This window comes from Convolutriloba macropyga, chromosome 5 (assembly GCF_964194025.1).
Source record: "Convolutriloba macropyga chromosome 5, txConMacr16.3, whole genome shotgun sequence".
Lineage (NCBI taxonomy): Eukaryota > Metazoa > Xenacoelomorpha > Acoela > Convolutidae > Convolutriloba > Convolutriloba macropyga.
Window position 1 is genome coordinate 24,682,861 of NC_134472.1, and position 18,768 is coordinate 24,701,628.

Here is an 18,768-nt window from a genome sequence, read left to right on the forward strand (position 1 = left end):
ACGACGTTCAAGATGTTAACCTGACAATTTTTTCCAATAAAATTTTTGCAAGCACTTCTCCAATTTTTTAATTCATTTTATTTTTTTTCGAAAAACCAAACAATATTTTTAATGTTTAATCGATATCTTCATCTTGGTTACAATTTTTTCCTCCAACTGTTTTAAGTATATTACTGATATGAGCTAATTATTGATGCTCTTGTAAGTTTCGTTTGTTATCGGACGTCGCATAACTTTAAATTTCAAAGATGTAATAGAAAAGATTAAAATGGTACGAAAAGATTTTTATTTTAACATAGGGACAATATCAGGACTAACAAACGTGTTAACATTTTCACATGTCACCAATAAGCTGAACAAAAATATATTTCACTTCATAAACAAATTTGTATTTCTTCTCGAATTTGAGGTGTCAAATAGCGTGAGCTGATCGAAAATGATGCTTTTGAAAATAAATTTATTTGCAACAGATAAATTTGCGCGAAAAGTTCAACTCTCTTAGGAACTGTTTCCTTTCCTACTAAAACGACTGTCATGATTCAGTGTTATTAATTAGTATTATTAAAACGCTATTCATAATTAGATGATTATCTCATGGAAACCTGTTTTTTGGGAAGCAATGGTAGCTACTGTTTAGCTTACGATTAAAAGAAACAGTTCCATGTCGAATGATTAGATCAGTTTTTGAAGCGAACTCAACTCTAATGTGGATAACCATTAGCAGCACCATTCATGTGTCCATTTGAAGCTCCGTTTGTGTATAATGCGTGGTCGCCGCTGACTGTCACTTTTTTAGCTTCAATTTTTTTGCTAGACATTTCGGTTGCAAGCATACCACCAGTTTTGACCGGGGTTTCCGCATATTTCGAAGCTGAGCTTCTAATTTTGTACTCCAACATCATGTTGTTAATCGGAGGCAAACCAACGCAAGCTCTGAAAACGTTTTCAATGCACTGTCGTTGTTTGAAAAGGGCGTTAACAACTGGGGTTCCGGGTGGGACAATTGGGGCTTTGCTAAGGTAGGAAAGTAGGGTTAGAACTGGGTGGAAAGGTTCCCATTCTTTATCGGACTGCTGTTTGAAGTGGATTCGCTGACTCATTTCACCCAGGATGATGAGGTCGATTATGATTGGGGCAGCGAGAAGGGAATCTTCACAGGTGTTGTGAATGGCGATCGTGTTTCGGCCTCCAAACATCAATTCTGAGATGTACTCGTCCATGGCCCGTTTGCTGTCACCCACATAGGGCACGTATTTGATCACCACCTGTAAAAACAGCCTTTTCATTTCTTGAACAAGTACAGTACTTCAAGTACATTTTTCTAGTACAATATTTCAATTCAAGATTAGGAGTTACTTATTTTGCAAAACCTAATAATAGCTTCTGAAGTAGCTACTGTTTTTTTCCAATGGCCAAAGTTTAAATTGCTGAAGCAGAGCCTATTTCAAAATTCTTTTAAATTTTGTATAAAATGTTTTGAACACAATCTCTGAAAAAACAACAATTAAAACACTAATTAGAGCTGATGATAACAATAACCAAAATCCAAAGTTATTTTTGCACATAAGCTCGAATTCACATGACGTACTCAAAGACCAGAAGGATTGCACGTAATGCAATTGGCGAAAATCCGATCGATGATTTTTCAAATTCATTTCACATTCATTAAGCCGATTGTCATTTCAAAAAAGTTAAGATCTAACGGACATTTTTTTTCTCTTTTTTAGATTTTGATCCTTAACTAAGAAAAGTGCGGATAGTTGAAAGTCGCATCAATTGTGTCTTCTATATGGCTTATAGAAAATTAGACGAAGACATGTTAAATATTAAGATCAAGTTTGATCTCAAACACATTCTAGTTTTGTTCTGAAACATCAAAGGCAAGCAACTGTTAAATTAGGTACACACATGTTGGCACAAATTAAATTTGCGAAACTATTACTTTTGCTTTGATCACGTGTTTCTTGTTAGCTACGCAATTGAATAGATCGCACAAGTTTATGAATGAAAGTATCAAAGGTCAATGTTCAACCATTTGTTCACCAGAACTCCTTCAAACACAAATACGCTACGTTACGCCTTTGAGAGCACAAAACAAGCTATGAAATTATTGTAAAATACGAGTTAAGGATATTGACCGCAACGGAAATTTTCAGCAGTTGTTTGATCACGTCAATTTTAACGAAATTGACCTGCCTTGATAACACATGCAAGATATTGATACTGTTGTCATCATACTTCCCGCATCGGGTCAAGATCTTAAAATGCCAAGAATTCTTGACAGAACTTTAAAAGTTCATATCAAGATAAACCGAGATCTTTTTTCTTGGAATATCCACAGGAATATCCTGCATTGAAATTTTTTGTACTATGGTAAAATAATGGGAATGTTTGCCATGTTTTATTGCGTTTCTCATCAAGCTATATCAAGTTTCGATTCACTGGGTATAAGGATAACAAAAATTGGTTTTACAAAAGTTTTACAAAAACAGTTATTACATTTCAAGATATATAGAAACGTTGTTCATAACATTAAAAAGTTTTTTATAGAATGTGAACATATTTTGTTCTTCAACTTCAGAAATTGTTAAATCTTTTCAAATCTATTTTCTCTATGAAAATAAAAAATTTAATCAGGGAGAATTTATAATACTTACAGTATGGTCTGGCTTCTCTCCGGGTTTGTAGAGAATGCTGTTTGATTCCACCATATCATCAACTACATTGCTCTTCGAGATCTCTTTGGATCTGAACTGTTCGTGAGATGACAAGTTCATGCCATCGTTGTTTCCCAAGTGGTTGTAACTCACGATAGATGTCGGTTTCAGCCCAGCACTGATCAGAAAGTCGACCAGAACTGATTTGAGTTTAGTCTGACCCGATTTCAAGTCGTCCCCGGCTAGGAAGGAACCTTCCCGCTCCGCTAGGTCTATGACGCCTGGCACGAAGGTGTTTTGAGGGGACCCGTTGATATAGCACGCCTATAATGATGAGAATATTTATACATTTTATTGTTGATAAGATTTTGCAATATGCATGTTTTTGATGCATGTTTTCGAAGAAACAATAATTCAATTTGAAACCTTCCAGCATATGAAAATATTGACCCAATTATTCTGCAGATAACTTAAATCCATCTTTTATAAACAAACACGAAATCATTGATACCTTATTTTTTATTCCTTCTCTAAAAAAGTGAGGCAACAATTTGGCTGAGATCTTTCTGTGAATATTTCTTTTATGTCCTGTATTCAACATGCAACTGATGTATTCTCCGCGAGTGTAGATAACATATCAATCACTATATATAGTTCTATTTAAGCAAACATTTTTATCATCCCGATGTTCTAAAAGATGCCCCATATAATTTTAGGTCTGATTGCCAAGAACAATTCAAGATGCCACGTTATAATGTTGAAGATTGCTAGAACACGTAGACTCTTGCTCTGGTCTGTAAGACTCAACATATGGTTAGAACTGATTTCAAAGAATTATATAGGGTGTCAAGTTATAATTTTTTAAGATTACTAGAACATGTAGGGGGTACCTTTTCCATAATGGATGCCACTGCAAACAGGGTAGAGGGACTGATCTCGCTCTCATTCCTCTCAATTGCAGCCAGGAGCCTGTCAGCATCTCCGTGCAGTTCCTCGTCAACATCGCAGTACCTCTCTGTGTTTGCAGTCCAAAGAACTATCACTGTGTCTAACTGCTTTGAGGTCTTGAAGTCACGGATGTCTGCTCTGAGCTGTTCGATGACCTACAAGTAAATAAATGACGTCATCTATGAAGCATTCCTCATATTTTGTCCAAGTAGGTCTCTTGGGGCTATATCTTGAACTTTTTAATAGTTCTATCATAGTTTTGATTCACGTAAGAGCTCAGAATCAAAGTTTGGATAAAATTTACTGTTGTTTTAACCTATAGACTTGATACCTAATATTTCTTTGACATATTTTTTTCGAAACTTGAGAATGCGCACAGAACGGTTCCACTTGTTGGATAATAATTAGTTTTCAAAGAATACAAGGTTAAAATCAAACTTGATTAAGACTAAGCGCATCATTTACGGAAGTTCAAGTGATTAACTTCTGTAATTACTGGAAAATAATGTTATCCATTGCTTCAATTTCAACTCTTTTTTGTCTACAATTGTCGCATTATCAGACACATCATGCGCGTAGTAGTGTCACTGACCTGTTTCTTGTGTGTGAAGGGCATGAGGTTGTCTGCCCTGGCCTCCTGATTGGCTGCTATAAAGTTGGGCTGGTAGAATGTCTTTCGTGGCTTCTAAACAACGAATAACAGTCAGGACATGAAAAACTAGAGATTTTAAAACTGTTTAAAAAGGTATGTTTTTTTAAAAAAATATACTGTTTAACGTGACTTACAGCCTCTAAGATTTGTAATAAAAATTAATAAACTCTTGTGTCGTCTTTAGGCACTTAATTGAGTTTTGAATAGCTATATCTGAGCAACTTACAAATTCATTTTTCATAGTAAATTCAATGTTTCAATAAAGCAATAAATTAAAATTAGCATTATTTTCCCTATCCATCATCAAAATAACGATAAACGTAGAAGATTTTTCAAGATAAGCTTAGCGGCCTTGGAGGGGGCATCTTTTCCGTTAACACCCCCCCCCCCTTATTATGAGCCCCAGATACAAAATAAGTTATTAAACAGAAAATCATTGTTAATTTAGCATAAGCACTTGGGGGTCGCAAATAAAGGGAACATTTTTTCAACTCTAGCAATTAGCTACTCTGGAACTTAACTAACCATTTTCTCCATGTACGGAACCAGTTGTCTCTGCAGATCGTACTCGAGAACTCTGGCATCCTCCATGGCGTCTGCCAGATTCCTGCTGGAGATATCCCAGCCATCCAACTCCAGATTGGTGGGGTCTACCATTGGCAGTAGCTGTCCAAGGGGGATAAAGATCTCCTGTCCTTCCGCATCTCGACCCAGACTCACTGTCGAGGCTTGAGTGACTGATCCCGTGTAGCTAGGGGCCTGGAAAGTACAGAATTAAATAAGTAAAAAGTGAAAATATGTGTATTGAAGCCCGAGGGGTTACTGTTAATCATTTAAATTTGAACTTGAATGGCCTAATGCCGTATAATATAGAGAAGGATTCTAACATTGAAAGCCAGCTAGTAACCTAGAAGGCATCTCTAGTTAGCAAATATTGGGACGCATGTCGTAACATAACTTAAATATGACGTTTCTGAACACATTTTACGTCTTAGATCACCTCTAGCACAAAACACAAAAAAGGAAAGTTAATGAGACGTCGCATATACAACTTGATAAGATTCTGGGTAAAAAGTCAAAAATATCAGACCCAGCAAAATCTTTTCACGTGTATCAAGAAATTGGACATCTTTCCACAAACTCAACAAGAAATGTCCAGATTTGTGATGAAAACTTGGCTAAACGAGATCTAGTCCCGGATATTGTCAACACATCCCAAGTTTCTGTCAAGACCGTGCATATGTTGGTGAAATGAATGAAACTTCGTTTCATTAGACTGAAAAATTGAGTGCAAGAGTTGACTTACAATGATTCCCTCCTTTGTTCTGTATGAGATGTGGTGTCTGTTTGCCAGGATGGCTGCAGTGACTGTGGTTCCATTATTGCCACCCCACCCCACCATCATCACACCTGTTCAACAAAACACAACTTCAAATTAACACACATGACCATACATATTAATGCTATTAGGGTGTGTAAATTGGGCGCAAATGGTTCTATATTTTGGGTAGGATCTTTTTAGATGGCGATTTACTATGTACTGGTACATGCTCTGTAACTGTGGGGTGCGTAACGTAATGGAGCGAAGATTTTCAAAGATAAATGTGCTTTGAGTTAACAATTTTGCAATATAATCATCTGAGTTTGAAAGGAGAGTTTCAACAGTTACTAAGTTGGTTTTACAGAATTAATTTAGGGCAAAGATCAAGCAAGTTTCTAATTAAAGAATAAGGCCTGACCTGTTTTTGGCACTCTGGTGTTGGTTTTGATCTGGACTACCTCCTGTCTGGGCTGTACAGAAAACTGTCCATTGGGCTGTTTGTGGACACAGGTAGTCTCGTACAGGTAGTGACTGATGATTGCGTCATCTGTGTACTGCACTCGATCGCTGTTCACTTTGAAGGGCATCTGAGGTTGGGGGGTGGTCGGAGTTGTCTCTTCTGTAGGTCTCATCTCGATTGTTTGTTTGTTTACTTTTTTATTACGCTTGTGTGGCTTGAGTGATGAAGATTTATTGCAAGTTTATAGCACAAAATTGCAGCTCTGAAAATTGGACAATTATCAATTTCCTGAAATTTTAACTAATTTTGAACAATTTTTTGTACAAAACTTTGTGATTTGCAAAATTCTTGAGATTTTAAGAGTGACTGAACGTCAAGTAAGAAGTAAAAGAAAGTGAAACAAGTCGAAATTTGAGCGAGCTAAGCAAATCTGCAAAACAAATTTGCTTTTCTCAAGGTAGTTGTGACCTTCGATCTATACAAGGTACAATTTCCAAGTTCCTTTCCATAACAAAAAGTTAATTATTTCCAAATAACCAGAAAAATGTGTTCACAAATCACGGGACTAAATGTTGAAATTAAGATACATGGTATTTGCTTTGCTAGTACCGTTCCGAAAGACAACCGGGGTTTGAACGGGTAAAACTAAAATGACAGCTACATTTTCTGGGCGGATTCAAAATTATTTCAGGGTTTTCTTGTTAAAGTCAAGAAAATATGAACAAGGTCGAGTTAAATTATAGATCAAAGCCTTGAAAGTCATATGATGGCATACTAAGCTCTAAATGAAGCCCAAAATCAACAGCTCTCGCATAACCATGAAATTGTTCATATTTTTACAGTGCCCCGTTTTTTGTTGTCAAAATTAAATCCCCTCCCCATCCTCATAAAAGCAAACCCCCCCCCCCCCCCCCCTTGGTGACATAACAATAGTTCTTTCGGGTATTTATCTCCATTATAGAACACCCCTATCGCTCTTAGTGGTCTATAGTTTACCCCCACCCTCTTACCCAGTACTCGTTGCCGTAAATATATAATTCCACGGTGTCTCTAATGGAAAACACTTTGTTTCAATTAGCATTGACTTTTAATTATTTGAACCTATGTTATAAAAACTTTCTTTTATAAATTTGGCCTGAAAAAATTAGAGAAAGCTGTGCTAAGTTTGTAAATGAAGAGAAAGATATTCAACTTACCCAAGTATTAATAATTGTAGCACGTGGAGTTGAAAAGATATGTAAATTTTGAGGAAAATTGTATTTTTTGGATTGCGTTGAAAAGTTTATTGCACTTTATAGTAAAATGTTCTCAACAATTTTTAACAAAAACAAATTGAAGGAACAAATTCTTCTTTTGTAAATGATAAAAGAGACCTTTAGACTGCAATTCTGTTTATATATAAGTAAGCTAAGGAATCAGCCAATCAGAGCTCAGCAATAGGGCGACTTTAATGTGGAACCATAATCGCGCTTGAATCATGTCGTGTATTACGTAATACACGCAATGGTTGTACGATATTACGTAATGCGAAAGCAAGTATTACATTATTCAAAACACAATTTGCCGTAATGTGCACAAAATTACGTTGCGTAGTTTGCTTATTACGTAACTATTACAGGCTTCAACAAGTCTTCATGCAATCGTTCACGTTCGAATGTCTCGGAATATAATTTTGAAAGAAAGAATGGAAACATTTTCCCGGTTGCCGCCGTATTGGCCGACAGGACGTTCAGCCGACAACCCAAAAATGAGAAATTCAACCGACAATTTAAGTAAAATGAGCAATAAAACTTATTCTAAAGCTGTGATTGGCTAATTTAAAACACTATTTCGTAAGCGGACAAATATACCGCAGTTTTTTTCATCAACTAGTGTAACGAAGTTCTATCCGTGGTCGGACCGTATTTTACCGCATCTGGCCATGCCTCGCGGGCCATGGCCATGCCTCAGCGTCCCATGGGACTTGATATGAATCTATCACAACCGAACTACTGATTTATGGACCAATTATGGACTTTCGTTACCAATTATGATAAAACTGTCGGCTAAAATTCTCATTTTTTGCTTGTCGGCTAAACGCCCTGTCGGCCAATTTTTCTAGCACCCTTAACGACAACGGCGATAGCGTAACGCAGACTTACGTAAACACGTGCTGTGAATTTAGGACATGGTGCATTCAACCGAATAAAAATTGGCCGAAAGTTTCGCGACTCAATTTTGAGTAGCTTTTTTGAAAATAATTTTTTTCCAATAATTGAGTAAGCGCCCCTCCGCATCTCAAATTTTATTGTTTTCTTGCCCAAAAGTTTGGCTAAGTTATACATCGACTAAATTTACGCCACCGCATAGAGATTCAAATGGTTTGTTGACGCTTCGGTGCGGCCGACGTACTCTACAATACCAATCGGCTACAAATATGGTGTGAAGTCTGGCTATGATAGCTTATAATAAGACCGGTGCTAGGAAAATTGGCCGACAGGGCGTTTAGCCGACAAGGAAAAAATGGGAAATTTAGCCGACAATTTTATCATAATTGGTCATAAAAGTCTCATTGGTCCATAAATCAGTAGTTCGGTTGTGATAGATTCATATCAAGTCCCACGGGCCGCTGAGGCATGGCCATGGGCCGCTGAGGCATGGCCATGGCCCGCGAGGCATGGCCAGATGCGGTTAAATACCTTTGTTACACTAGTTGATAGACCTTCGTTACATTAGTTGATGAAAAGACTGCGGTATATTTATCCGCTTACGAAATAGTGTTTTAAATTGGCCAATCACAGCTTCACAATAAGTTTTATTGCTCGTTTTACTTAAATTGTCGGCTAAATTTCTCATTTTTTGGTTGTCGGCTAAACGCCCTGTCGGCCAATACGGCGGCCACCAATAAGACCATATTGTACTTTCTATTCATTCGTAAACTTATACGTATGCGTCAGTCGGTTGATCAACGTAAGCTGTCAAGCTGCACTGTTAATTAAAAGAAACTAAAATATGCCCTCTTCAGTATCAAATTGTTTTTCATATATTGTGTTCCTATCACCTCTAAGACTAGAGCTTATAAGCAAAGGGTCTCGGTAATGTACGTTCGCTTGTTTTGTTCCGAGCCCGATCCACATCGATGGCTTAAATTTTCAAAATACCCAACTTATGAAAATTAAATTAATGGCTGTGAACATAAAAATTGACGGGTTGAATAAAGCCAGGAATGAGTAACAGAGGAGCTTAGTGTTGCAACATTTATTTATAAATGAGTGAATATAAATGCCGCGCTTTTTTCTTCAGTAAAGTTAACAATTTTGGCTCTTTTTTGTTTATGTCAGATCCCTACAAGATAACCCTTTTCTGCCAGAATCTTACAAGAAAGCCATTTTTCGGCCAGATTACTACAAGATAACCATTTTTCTGGCAGATACCTACAAGATACCCAATTTTTTCTGGCAGTTTCCTACAAGATACCCAATTTTTCAGGCAGATTCCTACAAGATAAACCTTCTTTTGCAAATAATTTTTCTGTCAAAAAACGCGCGCAAACCGTTAGTATTTCTTATTAACTCAAAAAAGTCGAGACCGTTCGAAAATTTGAATGTACACATGTTCTGTGCATCAACAAAAAAGCAAGAAAAAAACATCAAAAAATCATTAAAATGAGGCATCAGAAATGTCCTGCATCTTCGATCTTTCTTTTTGTATCAAAAACTTCAACTTTTCCTTTTCTTGATTGTCTTGCGTTGCTGATGAGTTGAAGTTGTGTTGAAGCTGGGTTGAAGCTGAGCTGAAGACAAATTCCTGCTGCATCCAAACCAGCTATAACAGAGAGAAACACTTAATTTTTTAAAAAAAAAACAAGCGAGGAGTGCCCAAAAACAGGACAGGCCAGAAAACAGAACAATTGAGCGCCAAAAAACCGAAAAAACAGTGAAAAAATGAAAAAAAAACAGCAAAAATGCAGCAACGAAATGATAGAAGTCTTATCATATTTCGAGGTCTAGACATGGGCCGTTACTCCAGCAGGTTGCGCCAGATAACACCTCGTTCTAACAGATTCTACCAGTTTATCATTTTCTTGCAGAATCTTTGCAAGATAACCAGTTCTCTGCAGGAATTTGGAAGATACTCCTTTTTCTGCCAGAATCTGCCAGATTCCTACAGATAACCATCCAGTCTCGATTAGGGAGCCCAAAATGCTCAAAAATGTATAACTGGGGGTTGAAAATGGACATGGGGCCCCCACTTATACATGTTATAGCATATTGGTTGTATTTCAAACACTTTTATATACAAATATATACATACTGCCTTTAAAATTTAAATATGCGGCGAAGTTTTGAACTCGGATACAGTGATTGAACTTTTCTTATATTGTAAGCCGACAAAGAACCATGTGTGTTTTGAATTTTTTGCGTTTTTTTTTCACAAAAATAGCTTTATTGCACTAATTTTTTTGACAACGGAAGCAACAATTCATTCGTCTTTGGTTACCAGCTTTAGGGGTGTATTTGGGGGGTGTAAATTGACTGGCTATATAAAGCGGGGAGGAATAAAAGAAAAGAGCCACAATTTTTATTCAGTTTTGAAATATAAGAGCGATACCATATTAAAGCAATTCAGCTCCAAAGAACATAATGGCGTGCACTTTCAGATCTCCTCGCCCAACCCACAACTCAAACAAGTTTTATGCAATTGCTCAGAAATGTTGGCAAAATGTGCGCCACTTCGGAAAGATATCAACTAATTTGGCTCGCCAAATTGAATTTGAATATAATTTATTTGTTTGTTGTACGTTATATGCATAAACAAAGAAACAATTATGTACAAATAATGCCCACGGGGACACTAAGTAGGAGGTATACAGCACAGACATAATAGGTTTAGCTCATGCCAAATCAAACTTCAACAGTAGAGAAAAGAAGTTGGGCTTTGAACATCATTCAATTAAATTTTGCCAATGTCGACTCATTATACCCAACCTCCAAGGTTCAGACTTCGACTTCTGAAAAGACAATTTTCAACTGAAAAATAGTATGAAAAGACCATGCTTGACTCAAACAGTCTATAAAAAGATTTTAGCTGGACCTATTTGGTCAACTAGATTTTGCCTTCACCCAAAATGTTGATGCTGCACTTTAGCACCCAAATAAGATATAAGACTTTGGCTGTATCTAAAATGTCTAAACTGGACCCAAAAAGGGTACATTTGCGCTGAAAATTGGCTAGTGCTTATAAAATTGTCAACCGGTTTGGCCGTTCAAATTTTTCGATGTTTCTGATATTTTATCAAAAAAACGAACTGTGTTAATATAAATATATTAAAAAAAGAGATTAGAATCAAACGAACTAATATATAACACACTAAACTCATTACCGATGAAATTTGAACGTTAGAGCTTAGTTAATAAATGAATTTAGACAAACAAACTCGAAATACAGGTTAGTTAAGAAAACCGCATTTATGGTTCCTTGGTCAGCTCGAAATCCATACTGACTTACATCTATTTCATCATTGATTTTCGCTCTCATGAGCTAGCCAATCACCTTTAGCAGAACTTTGGTCCAGTGCGACATTAGGCTGGTTGTTCTGAACTGTTCACATTACACAATTCCAAATGTTTGGAGAGGGGAATCAAGATCGACTGGCAAATTTATATCGTGAGCGCGCCCCGTGAATATATGGTATTCATCAGCTCGTGAAGATAAAAAACGCACTACTAATGAGAAACTTTAACTTCTCCACTCTTACGTTATCATGTGCTGTGCTTTTCCGCCTTTTGATTTTGTTATTGCGTGGGCTATTTCCAACTTCAAAATTTCGGGTCCTGAGAGGGGTACTTCAAAACACAATAGCGGTTGTTGCCTGTTGGGATCGTCATCTATATTTTCAATACATGTCCGACTGACATCATCTTCCTCTTTTAAATAGCTACCTTCCCTGTCCTTGATACCGGTGAATTTTGATGAGGTCCGGTACTTTCCTGAGATCTGCCAAATGTGACGGTATGCTTCCGTTGGTATGAAATTGAGTAGTTCTCCACTTCTGCGCAACTTTCATTCAGAATGATCTCACCTTGTTTTATACCAATGATTTCTAACTTCCTTGTGATACAAATGGTAATCATCCGGAGGGTTATTCATCTTCGCTTTCCGCGTTTTCTCGATCAGCTCCATGATATCATCCGCTAACCTCCGCTTTTGCTTTTCTTTCTCCCGCTTTGATAATCACCAACTTGCGTCATCTATTGGTGAAAACAATTCCATAGGACTGCACTTTTTTTCACAATTCCAATTGTCTTTCTCCGTTGTTCTCTATTTTAAAATTTACCCTTCAGTGTAACTTTTACCTTAGCAATCAAACTTTGCGTGATGTTCTCACAGGCCGGCATTGCTTTGTCTGTTCATTCCCTAGAAAGTTCGAGCTTCATTCTAAACTTTACCACAACTAGGTTGTGACCACTGCTACAATCAGCATTCAGAGATATACTCGCGTCTAAGAAGCTAGAAATGAACCTCTTCGGTACTATCACGAAATCAATTTGGTTCGTGTATAGCCCGTTCGCACTCCTCCGCGTCCATAGATTTTTCTCGGGCTTCGCGAACCAAGTGCTTACGATGTACATATCTTTCTCGCAGCATTCTTTTCTCAGAAGTTTTTCTCTCTCAATGATACTGCCCATCCTTAGCCTCAATTAGCGGGAGCAGACTTCTTGTCTGCGACATTAGCGTTCAAATCTCCAAAACAGATGAGCCACTCATTGTTTTTACAATCATTTAGGGCTGAATGCATATATTCATAATTTTCCGCTATCTCAGTGTCATCTGCGTAAGCAGTGTGGGCGTACATTTGCAGAATGCAGAGTGTATTGAGAAGCAATTTTAATTTCAAGAGTTGCTCGCGATCTTATATGGCATTGAACCTTTGATTTTTGGATTAAAATTCTTTTCTACAAACCGAGACCATGTGTGTTAGATTTATTGCTGGAGAACAAGATTGTATGCCCGTCTTTCTGTACTGTTCCCAGTTCGTTCCGTCTCATCTCAGACATTCCCATATCTTGCATTTGAATCTGTTCATTTTCCGTAAAACATTCTCTAGTTTACCTGGTTGCAGCAGGGTTCTCACATTCCACGTGGCCAGCAATGTCTTGTACTTTTTCTACTGACGTCTGATGTTCATTTTTTGTCTTGTCAAAATTGGCAGTAGCTGGTTGACGTCGGATCCCGACCTGCTCATCGGGCTTCCTACAAGGCTTCATATTCGGTCCCATTCTTATAGGTTTCATAGAGTTTTCCGTCAAATAAAATACTGTTAACGAGAGTCTTCTTCTTCTTTCATCATCGTATTTGTTAACAGACCTTGATTGCCTAATTTGTAAGAAGTTTCCAAGGTTCTCGACTTCAGGCAGCATTGATGATTGAGCTATTACTTCCCGGAAACTGTTGCAGGAAGAGAGTCCTCTGCTTTCCTCTTGCTTTTTCCTCTATAATTTCACTGTGAGTGCCAGCACTTCCAGTTGCTGTTTCCTGATTACTTGCCCAGGAAACGAAGTTACCTTTTTTGATGTCTTTAAGGAGGCTCAATTTTCAACATGTTAATTTTTGGACATCAACATTGCTCTTCCGGGGAGATCTTCATGACACTTTTTGCATTTTGCGCAATCACCACATTTCAAAGCCAGAGACTTTATCCTGAAGATGCTTCGATATGGTTCAGGTCTCGGAGCTGTTTGTTTAAATAAGGGACTTATAACACTTCAGTACACGGTACCTACATTCATAAGACCGTTTTGTCTTCCACAGAATGAATACCACTCAGCTGCTGGAATGCTGTCTTGGCTTGCGAACTTCTGATGGTTACTTCCTTGTCGTCTCTACATTCCCGAGAAATCGTTCAACCTAGATAATTAAAATAATCAATTTGTTTCAAGGTTTTGTCGCCCGTACATATTTCACAAGATGGTGCTCTGATTTTTTTGAGATGACCATCACTTCAGTTATTCTTAGTGTTTATTTTTATTCCAAACTTTTTGCTAACATAATGAAGTTGTGTCACCAGGATTTGCAGGTCGTCACCGGAGTATCTCAAGGTGTTGATTTTGACGCCCAAAACGAACAGGCAAGGGAGGTGCTTCATTTTTCTAATCAAATGGTCGCTAAGAGTAGAAAACAGAACAGTGAACAGTACGCAACCTTGTCTTGTATCTCTTTTGATTGGCATCATATCACTGAAATCGTCTCCTATCCTGATGACTGCTTCCTGCTGATAGTATAGACTACGGATAAATCTCAAGTATTTTATGATCAAGATCCAAGTAGTCCAATAAGTGCATCAACTCGTTATGTACAACCCTGTCGAAGGCTTCTGTATAATCAACGTAGCATAGATATAAGTCATTTGGCTACTGTATTGCCCCCTGACCGAGTGATTTCAATGCGAAAACCGTATATATGATTCCACAGTCAGCTCCAAAACCATACTGACATACATTATTTCATCTATTGTTTTTCAATTTTATGCGCTGGACAATCTTCGTCAGCAGAATTTTTGTCGGTTGCGACATTGCGATAATAGGCTGACAATGTGATTCTCGACTTACGATGTTTGACTTTAGCTTTACCTAAAATATTTGCACTGAATCCAAAGAATATACATTTGCGCTGAAAATTGGGTTGTGCTTTTAACGTCATTAAACGATTTGGCCGCCCAATTTTCTCAATGTTTCTGATATTTTAACAAAAATGAACTGTGTTAATAGAAATGTGTTTCAAAAAATGGTTTTGGAATTAAATGGACTAATATATGGTACACTGAACTCATAGCCTATGAAAAGTCTTTTGGCAGAGCTTCGTTAACTAAATGAATTCAATCGAGCAAATCCGGAATATAGGTTACTTGCGAAAACTAATATATCTTAATAATGAAATGTTTCTTAAGATTTTTGCCAAAATCCACCTGTTTTTCCAACTTGGAATGCTTAGTGCAACGCTATTTTGGTTTTGCTGGTAGATGCTTCCCATCTTAAACGAGGCACAGAAGGATAACTATTATTATTTCTTCAAAATGCAGTCTTCAACTCATGAAAAGACGATGCTCGACTTATTAAAAGACCATGGTCGACCTTAATTTGTCATGAAAAGACCTTTTCTGGACTCATTATTAAAAGACTTTAGCTTGACTTTAAATAGGAACTGGACCGTGTATTTGTAGTCAATATTGGACTCCCAACTAGAATTAAAGAGTCTTTTCATAAATGGAGGTCTAAACATGGGCTGCCATTTTAACCAATGCTGTTTTGCTGTTTTACCTAATGCAAACTATAATTTACACTACAGTATCAGATATATTGTTAACCATTAACAGAGCGAATGTCTAGCCACTTATACAATTAAATGGTCTGTAGGAATTGATATGAAACTATTACAGCCAAAGATGAGATTATAAATGGACCGTGGGACTTGAGATGAAGCAGTCTCAACCAAAATTGAGTCTATACTATCCACAAAAGTACTTCAAAATAAACCTTGTAATAGTGACTGATAATTTGTAATGTGATATTTAAAAGATAAAAGAGCTTTGGTAAGTTAGTATGGGGTAGAATAGTTTTGAGTTAATTGACATTGAATAAAATGGCAGTTTGGGTTAAATGCCATTGGGTTAAATGACATTGGGTACAATGGATTTGGGTAAATTGTCATATAACCATTTATTTACATGTTCATCCAAATGTAGTTTTATGTCAAATATTTTACCTAAGTATTTAAACGAATCCAAAGGAGTAATAGTTTCTTTATTCAAAGGCAAATGATGCAATACGGCGTGGCTTTCCAAAGGCATGAACTTTGTTATTAATATAATTATAATTAACTTATTAGAGTGCATCGTCTAATTTTTGCCAGGAACACTTTTAAAGCTGTAAAAGCATTTTCAATATTTTGGTCAAAGAGTTTTATAAGTAAAACCTTAATAAATATTGCTTTTATAGTCATGGTAGGCAAAGGCAATTTTGTTTGAACCGTACTTTTCAAAATTTTGAACCAAACGTCCTATTTCTAATTTTCTTTTAAGTTTTTCTTATTTACTTATTGCTATCTTCCTTTATGAATTTTATATGTTTGTAGATTAGTTGGGGAAATTTAAACATTTTTTAGCCGAAAAATATATTTTTTGATTTTTGAATCAGGTTTTTTCGGTGCCCATCAGCTCACAATCACAGTTCTTAGAAATTCGTTCAATTAATATCTTTGCAAGTTATTATTGCCATAGAAACAACACGATTGCTTTTTACAACAATAAACTTCAATACTCTTCAGTCCTTCATAAATCGGGATGTTTACAAAACTTGGGAAATTTTAGCAGAATTTGCTTGCATTGTTGATTTGTAGTCATACCTGTGTTATTCTTTTTTTCAAAATATGTAAATTAATAATATAACCGAAAGGTTAAAGTTTACATGCCTTCAGAATAATCAGGAATATTTATTGAAATAATTAAAAATATACATCAAATGTCTGGTTATTAATTGATGTTACCCATTAAGCTGTTCATTCTACTATATAAAAAAATAAGACACGAATGATCCTAACTGTTTATCTATTGGAAAATTTTCATGCTGACGTTGCAAAAACTCTGTTAAATTTCTTTTGAAAGAATTTTGTTCTACGTTGCTCTTACGTTAGAGGGTAACTTTTTCCATTTTTTTATGCTCTTCAAAATCAAAGACCTTTTACCCTGCTTAGTATTCTTTTGCGTTCTTATTATCAGCTGTTTTGCCCATTTGTTCTGTTTTAACTGTAGGCGGTTTGCATGTTTTTTAAATGTTTCTGATACTATCCTCTGATTCAAGTCTGTGTGGAGTTTCAAAATACTAAATTTTGAAATAATTAATCCAACTGGTAGTACATGCGATTTGAGAAGGATATCCCGACAATGATCAAATTTACGACGCACATTTTTATGCCCCAATTAATCTGTTGATTTATACGCTGTATATTTTTTTGCTGACATTGTTTGTAAATAAACTCCACTGAATGACAAATGAGACAGGACTAAAGATTTGAAAACTTGCAACCTTACTTCCAAAGGTATATGGTTTCTTACTAGATATAGTGAGCGACTGGCGGCCGCCATTTTTTTAAAACTACCTTTAGATGTGCTTTGAAACTCAATTTTGAGTCAAGGTGTTTTCCTAGATAACGACAACACTCGGCAGATTTTATGAAATTTCCGTTAAAATTAAGTTTTGGTTCTAATTCGTCACTGGTAGAAAAATAAAGTAGTTCTGTTTTATCAGCATTCAAAGTGAGTTGATTTTCCTTCAAGTAACTGTCCGTCTTCAGTAAAATATTTTCAGTTTTTGTTGAAATTGTTTCTCCTGGTTCATATCGACATAAAGTACCAGTTTTGTCTGCAAATTGAACAAGCTCAAAGTCACTTTTGCTTTTTCTCAAAAATCGTTAACGTATAAAAGAAAAATTAGGGGTCCTAATACTTTGCCTTGCGGTACTCCGTGATTAACAAAAATGTGTTCTGAGACCTCGGTGCCTATTTTGACGCATTGTGATCTTTCTTCGAGAAAAGATCTCAATAAATTAACTGCAGGCTCAGAGAAGTTGAAGTACTCTGCTTTTTTAAGAAATATTTTGTGCGAAATTGAATTGAATGCTTTTGCAAGGTCTGAGAAAATTGCTGCAGTGTTTTGCCCATTTTCATGGTTTTCTATTACTGTCTAAGTAAAAAAAATAATACTGCATCTGTTAAAGATTTTTTGTTTTGGAATCCAAACTGCACTTTATTCAATAGATTGTTTTTATTAATGTGATCTGTCATTTGAAAAAGGAGAAACTTCTCAATAAACTTAGCAAAAGTCGGTCTGACCGAAATTGGTCGATAGTTGCAAACTTGTGTTGTTGATCTTTTTTTGTGAATTGGTTTGACATATGCATGTTTTAGAACAATTGGAAAGACACTGTTTTGAACACATTCATTAAAATTAAATTGAAGATGAGTACCAATTGCGTACTTTGCCGCCATTAAAGCCCATGCATGGTCAAATCCTTGACCCGGTGATTTACTGTTTGCTAAACTATCAATGATTTTGTAGATTTATTTTAAAGTCAATACTCGAAAATTGAATTTTTTAGAACAGTGGTCAAACTTATGGATAGTGCGAGGAACGAAGTCACCAAAATATTTGCCCAATTCCGCAAAAGATTTATTAAATGCATTGAAAATTGCTTTTTTGTCAACGGTCTTGGCTCCGTCCATTTCGATATCAGACACATTAATGCCTTGTTTGTGGTTTCCTAATTTTTTATTGATGAAATTCCATTTCTGCTTCGATGTTTCACATTGCTTAAAAAAATTAGCAGAATTTTTGTGATGTGCATCTCGTAGTTTTCGGTTCACTAGGTTACGGCATTTTTTGAACTCGTCATAAACATCGTAGTTTTGAGAAAATTTGTATTGATTGTACAATTGATGTTTTTCTGCTATTAATTTTTTGAGTTCTCTGGATAGCCATGGTTTATCACTTTTTTTGTTTTGTTTTATTAAAGAATCACAGATCTGTATAGGTGCATGTTGATCAAGTACACTTTGAAAAAATTCATTAAATATTCCTCTTGATACATAGGTCGTCAGTCCGCAAAAGCCAAGTCCCTGTTGAATTTCTCCCCCGAGAAAAATCTCATGTCCTTTCTAAAGAAATATGTATTCTCGTTCCTCCCTGTCATTTCTAAA

The 18,768-nt window shown here is 36.3% G+C and overlaps 1 protein-coding gene across 3 annotated transcripts; it reads right to left on the bottom strand.

The window, feature by feature from the left end:
• Positions 1-269: 269 nt before the first annotated feature.
• On the bottom strand, positions 270-7,411 carry LOC142339256 (uncharacterized). Of its 3 annotated transcripts, none has more exons than XM_075389132.1 (8): positions 7,235-7,411; positions 5,997-6,300; positions 5,564-5,667; positions 4,783-5,016; positions 4,198-4,290; positions 3,548-3,760; positions 2,658-2,981; positions 270-1,265 (listed from the first exon to the last, which is right to left on the bottom strand). In XM_075389132.1, exons 2-8 carry the CDS (start codon positions 6,208-6,210, stop codon positions 702-704), a joined length of 1,746 nt encoding a protein of 581 aa, XP_075245247.1. In that variant the 5' UTR covers positions 6,211-6,300; positions 7,235-7,411; the 3' UTR covers positions 270-701. The 3 variants fall into 3 exon arrangements, with proteins under 3 accessions (XP_075245247.1, XP_075245248.1, XP_075245246.1); XM_075389133.1 differs by lacking the exon at positions 7,235-7,411 and adding an exon at positions 6,368-6,442; XM_075389131.1 differs by lacking the exon at positions 7,235-7,411 and having other exon boundaries at positions 5,997-6,431.
• Between the last annotated feature and the right edge of the window lie 11,357 nt (positions 7,412-18,768).

What these genes read in the sequence shown, in the direction of transcription:
- LOC142339256 (XM_075389132.1), bottom strand. Translation starts at nt 6,210, where the DNA reads ATGAGACCTACAGAAGAGACAACTCCGACCACCCCCCAACCTCAGATG. An exon ending in GAACAAAGGAGGGAATCATT is followed by an intron (nt 5,017 to 5,563) that starts GTAAGTCAACTC and finishes TGTACTTTCCAG; the next exon opens with GCCCCTAGCTACACGGGATC. An exon ending in TGGCATCCATTATGGAAAAG is followed by an intron (nt 2,982 to 3,547) that starts GTACCCCCTACA and finishes TCATCATTATAG; the next exon opens with GCGTGCTATATCAACGGGTC.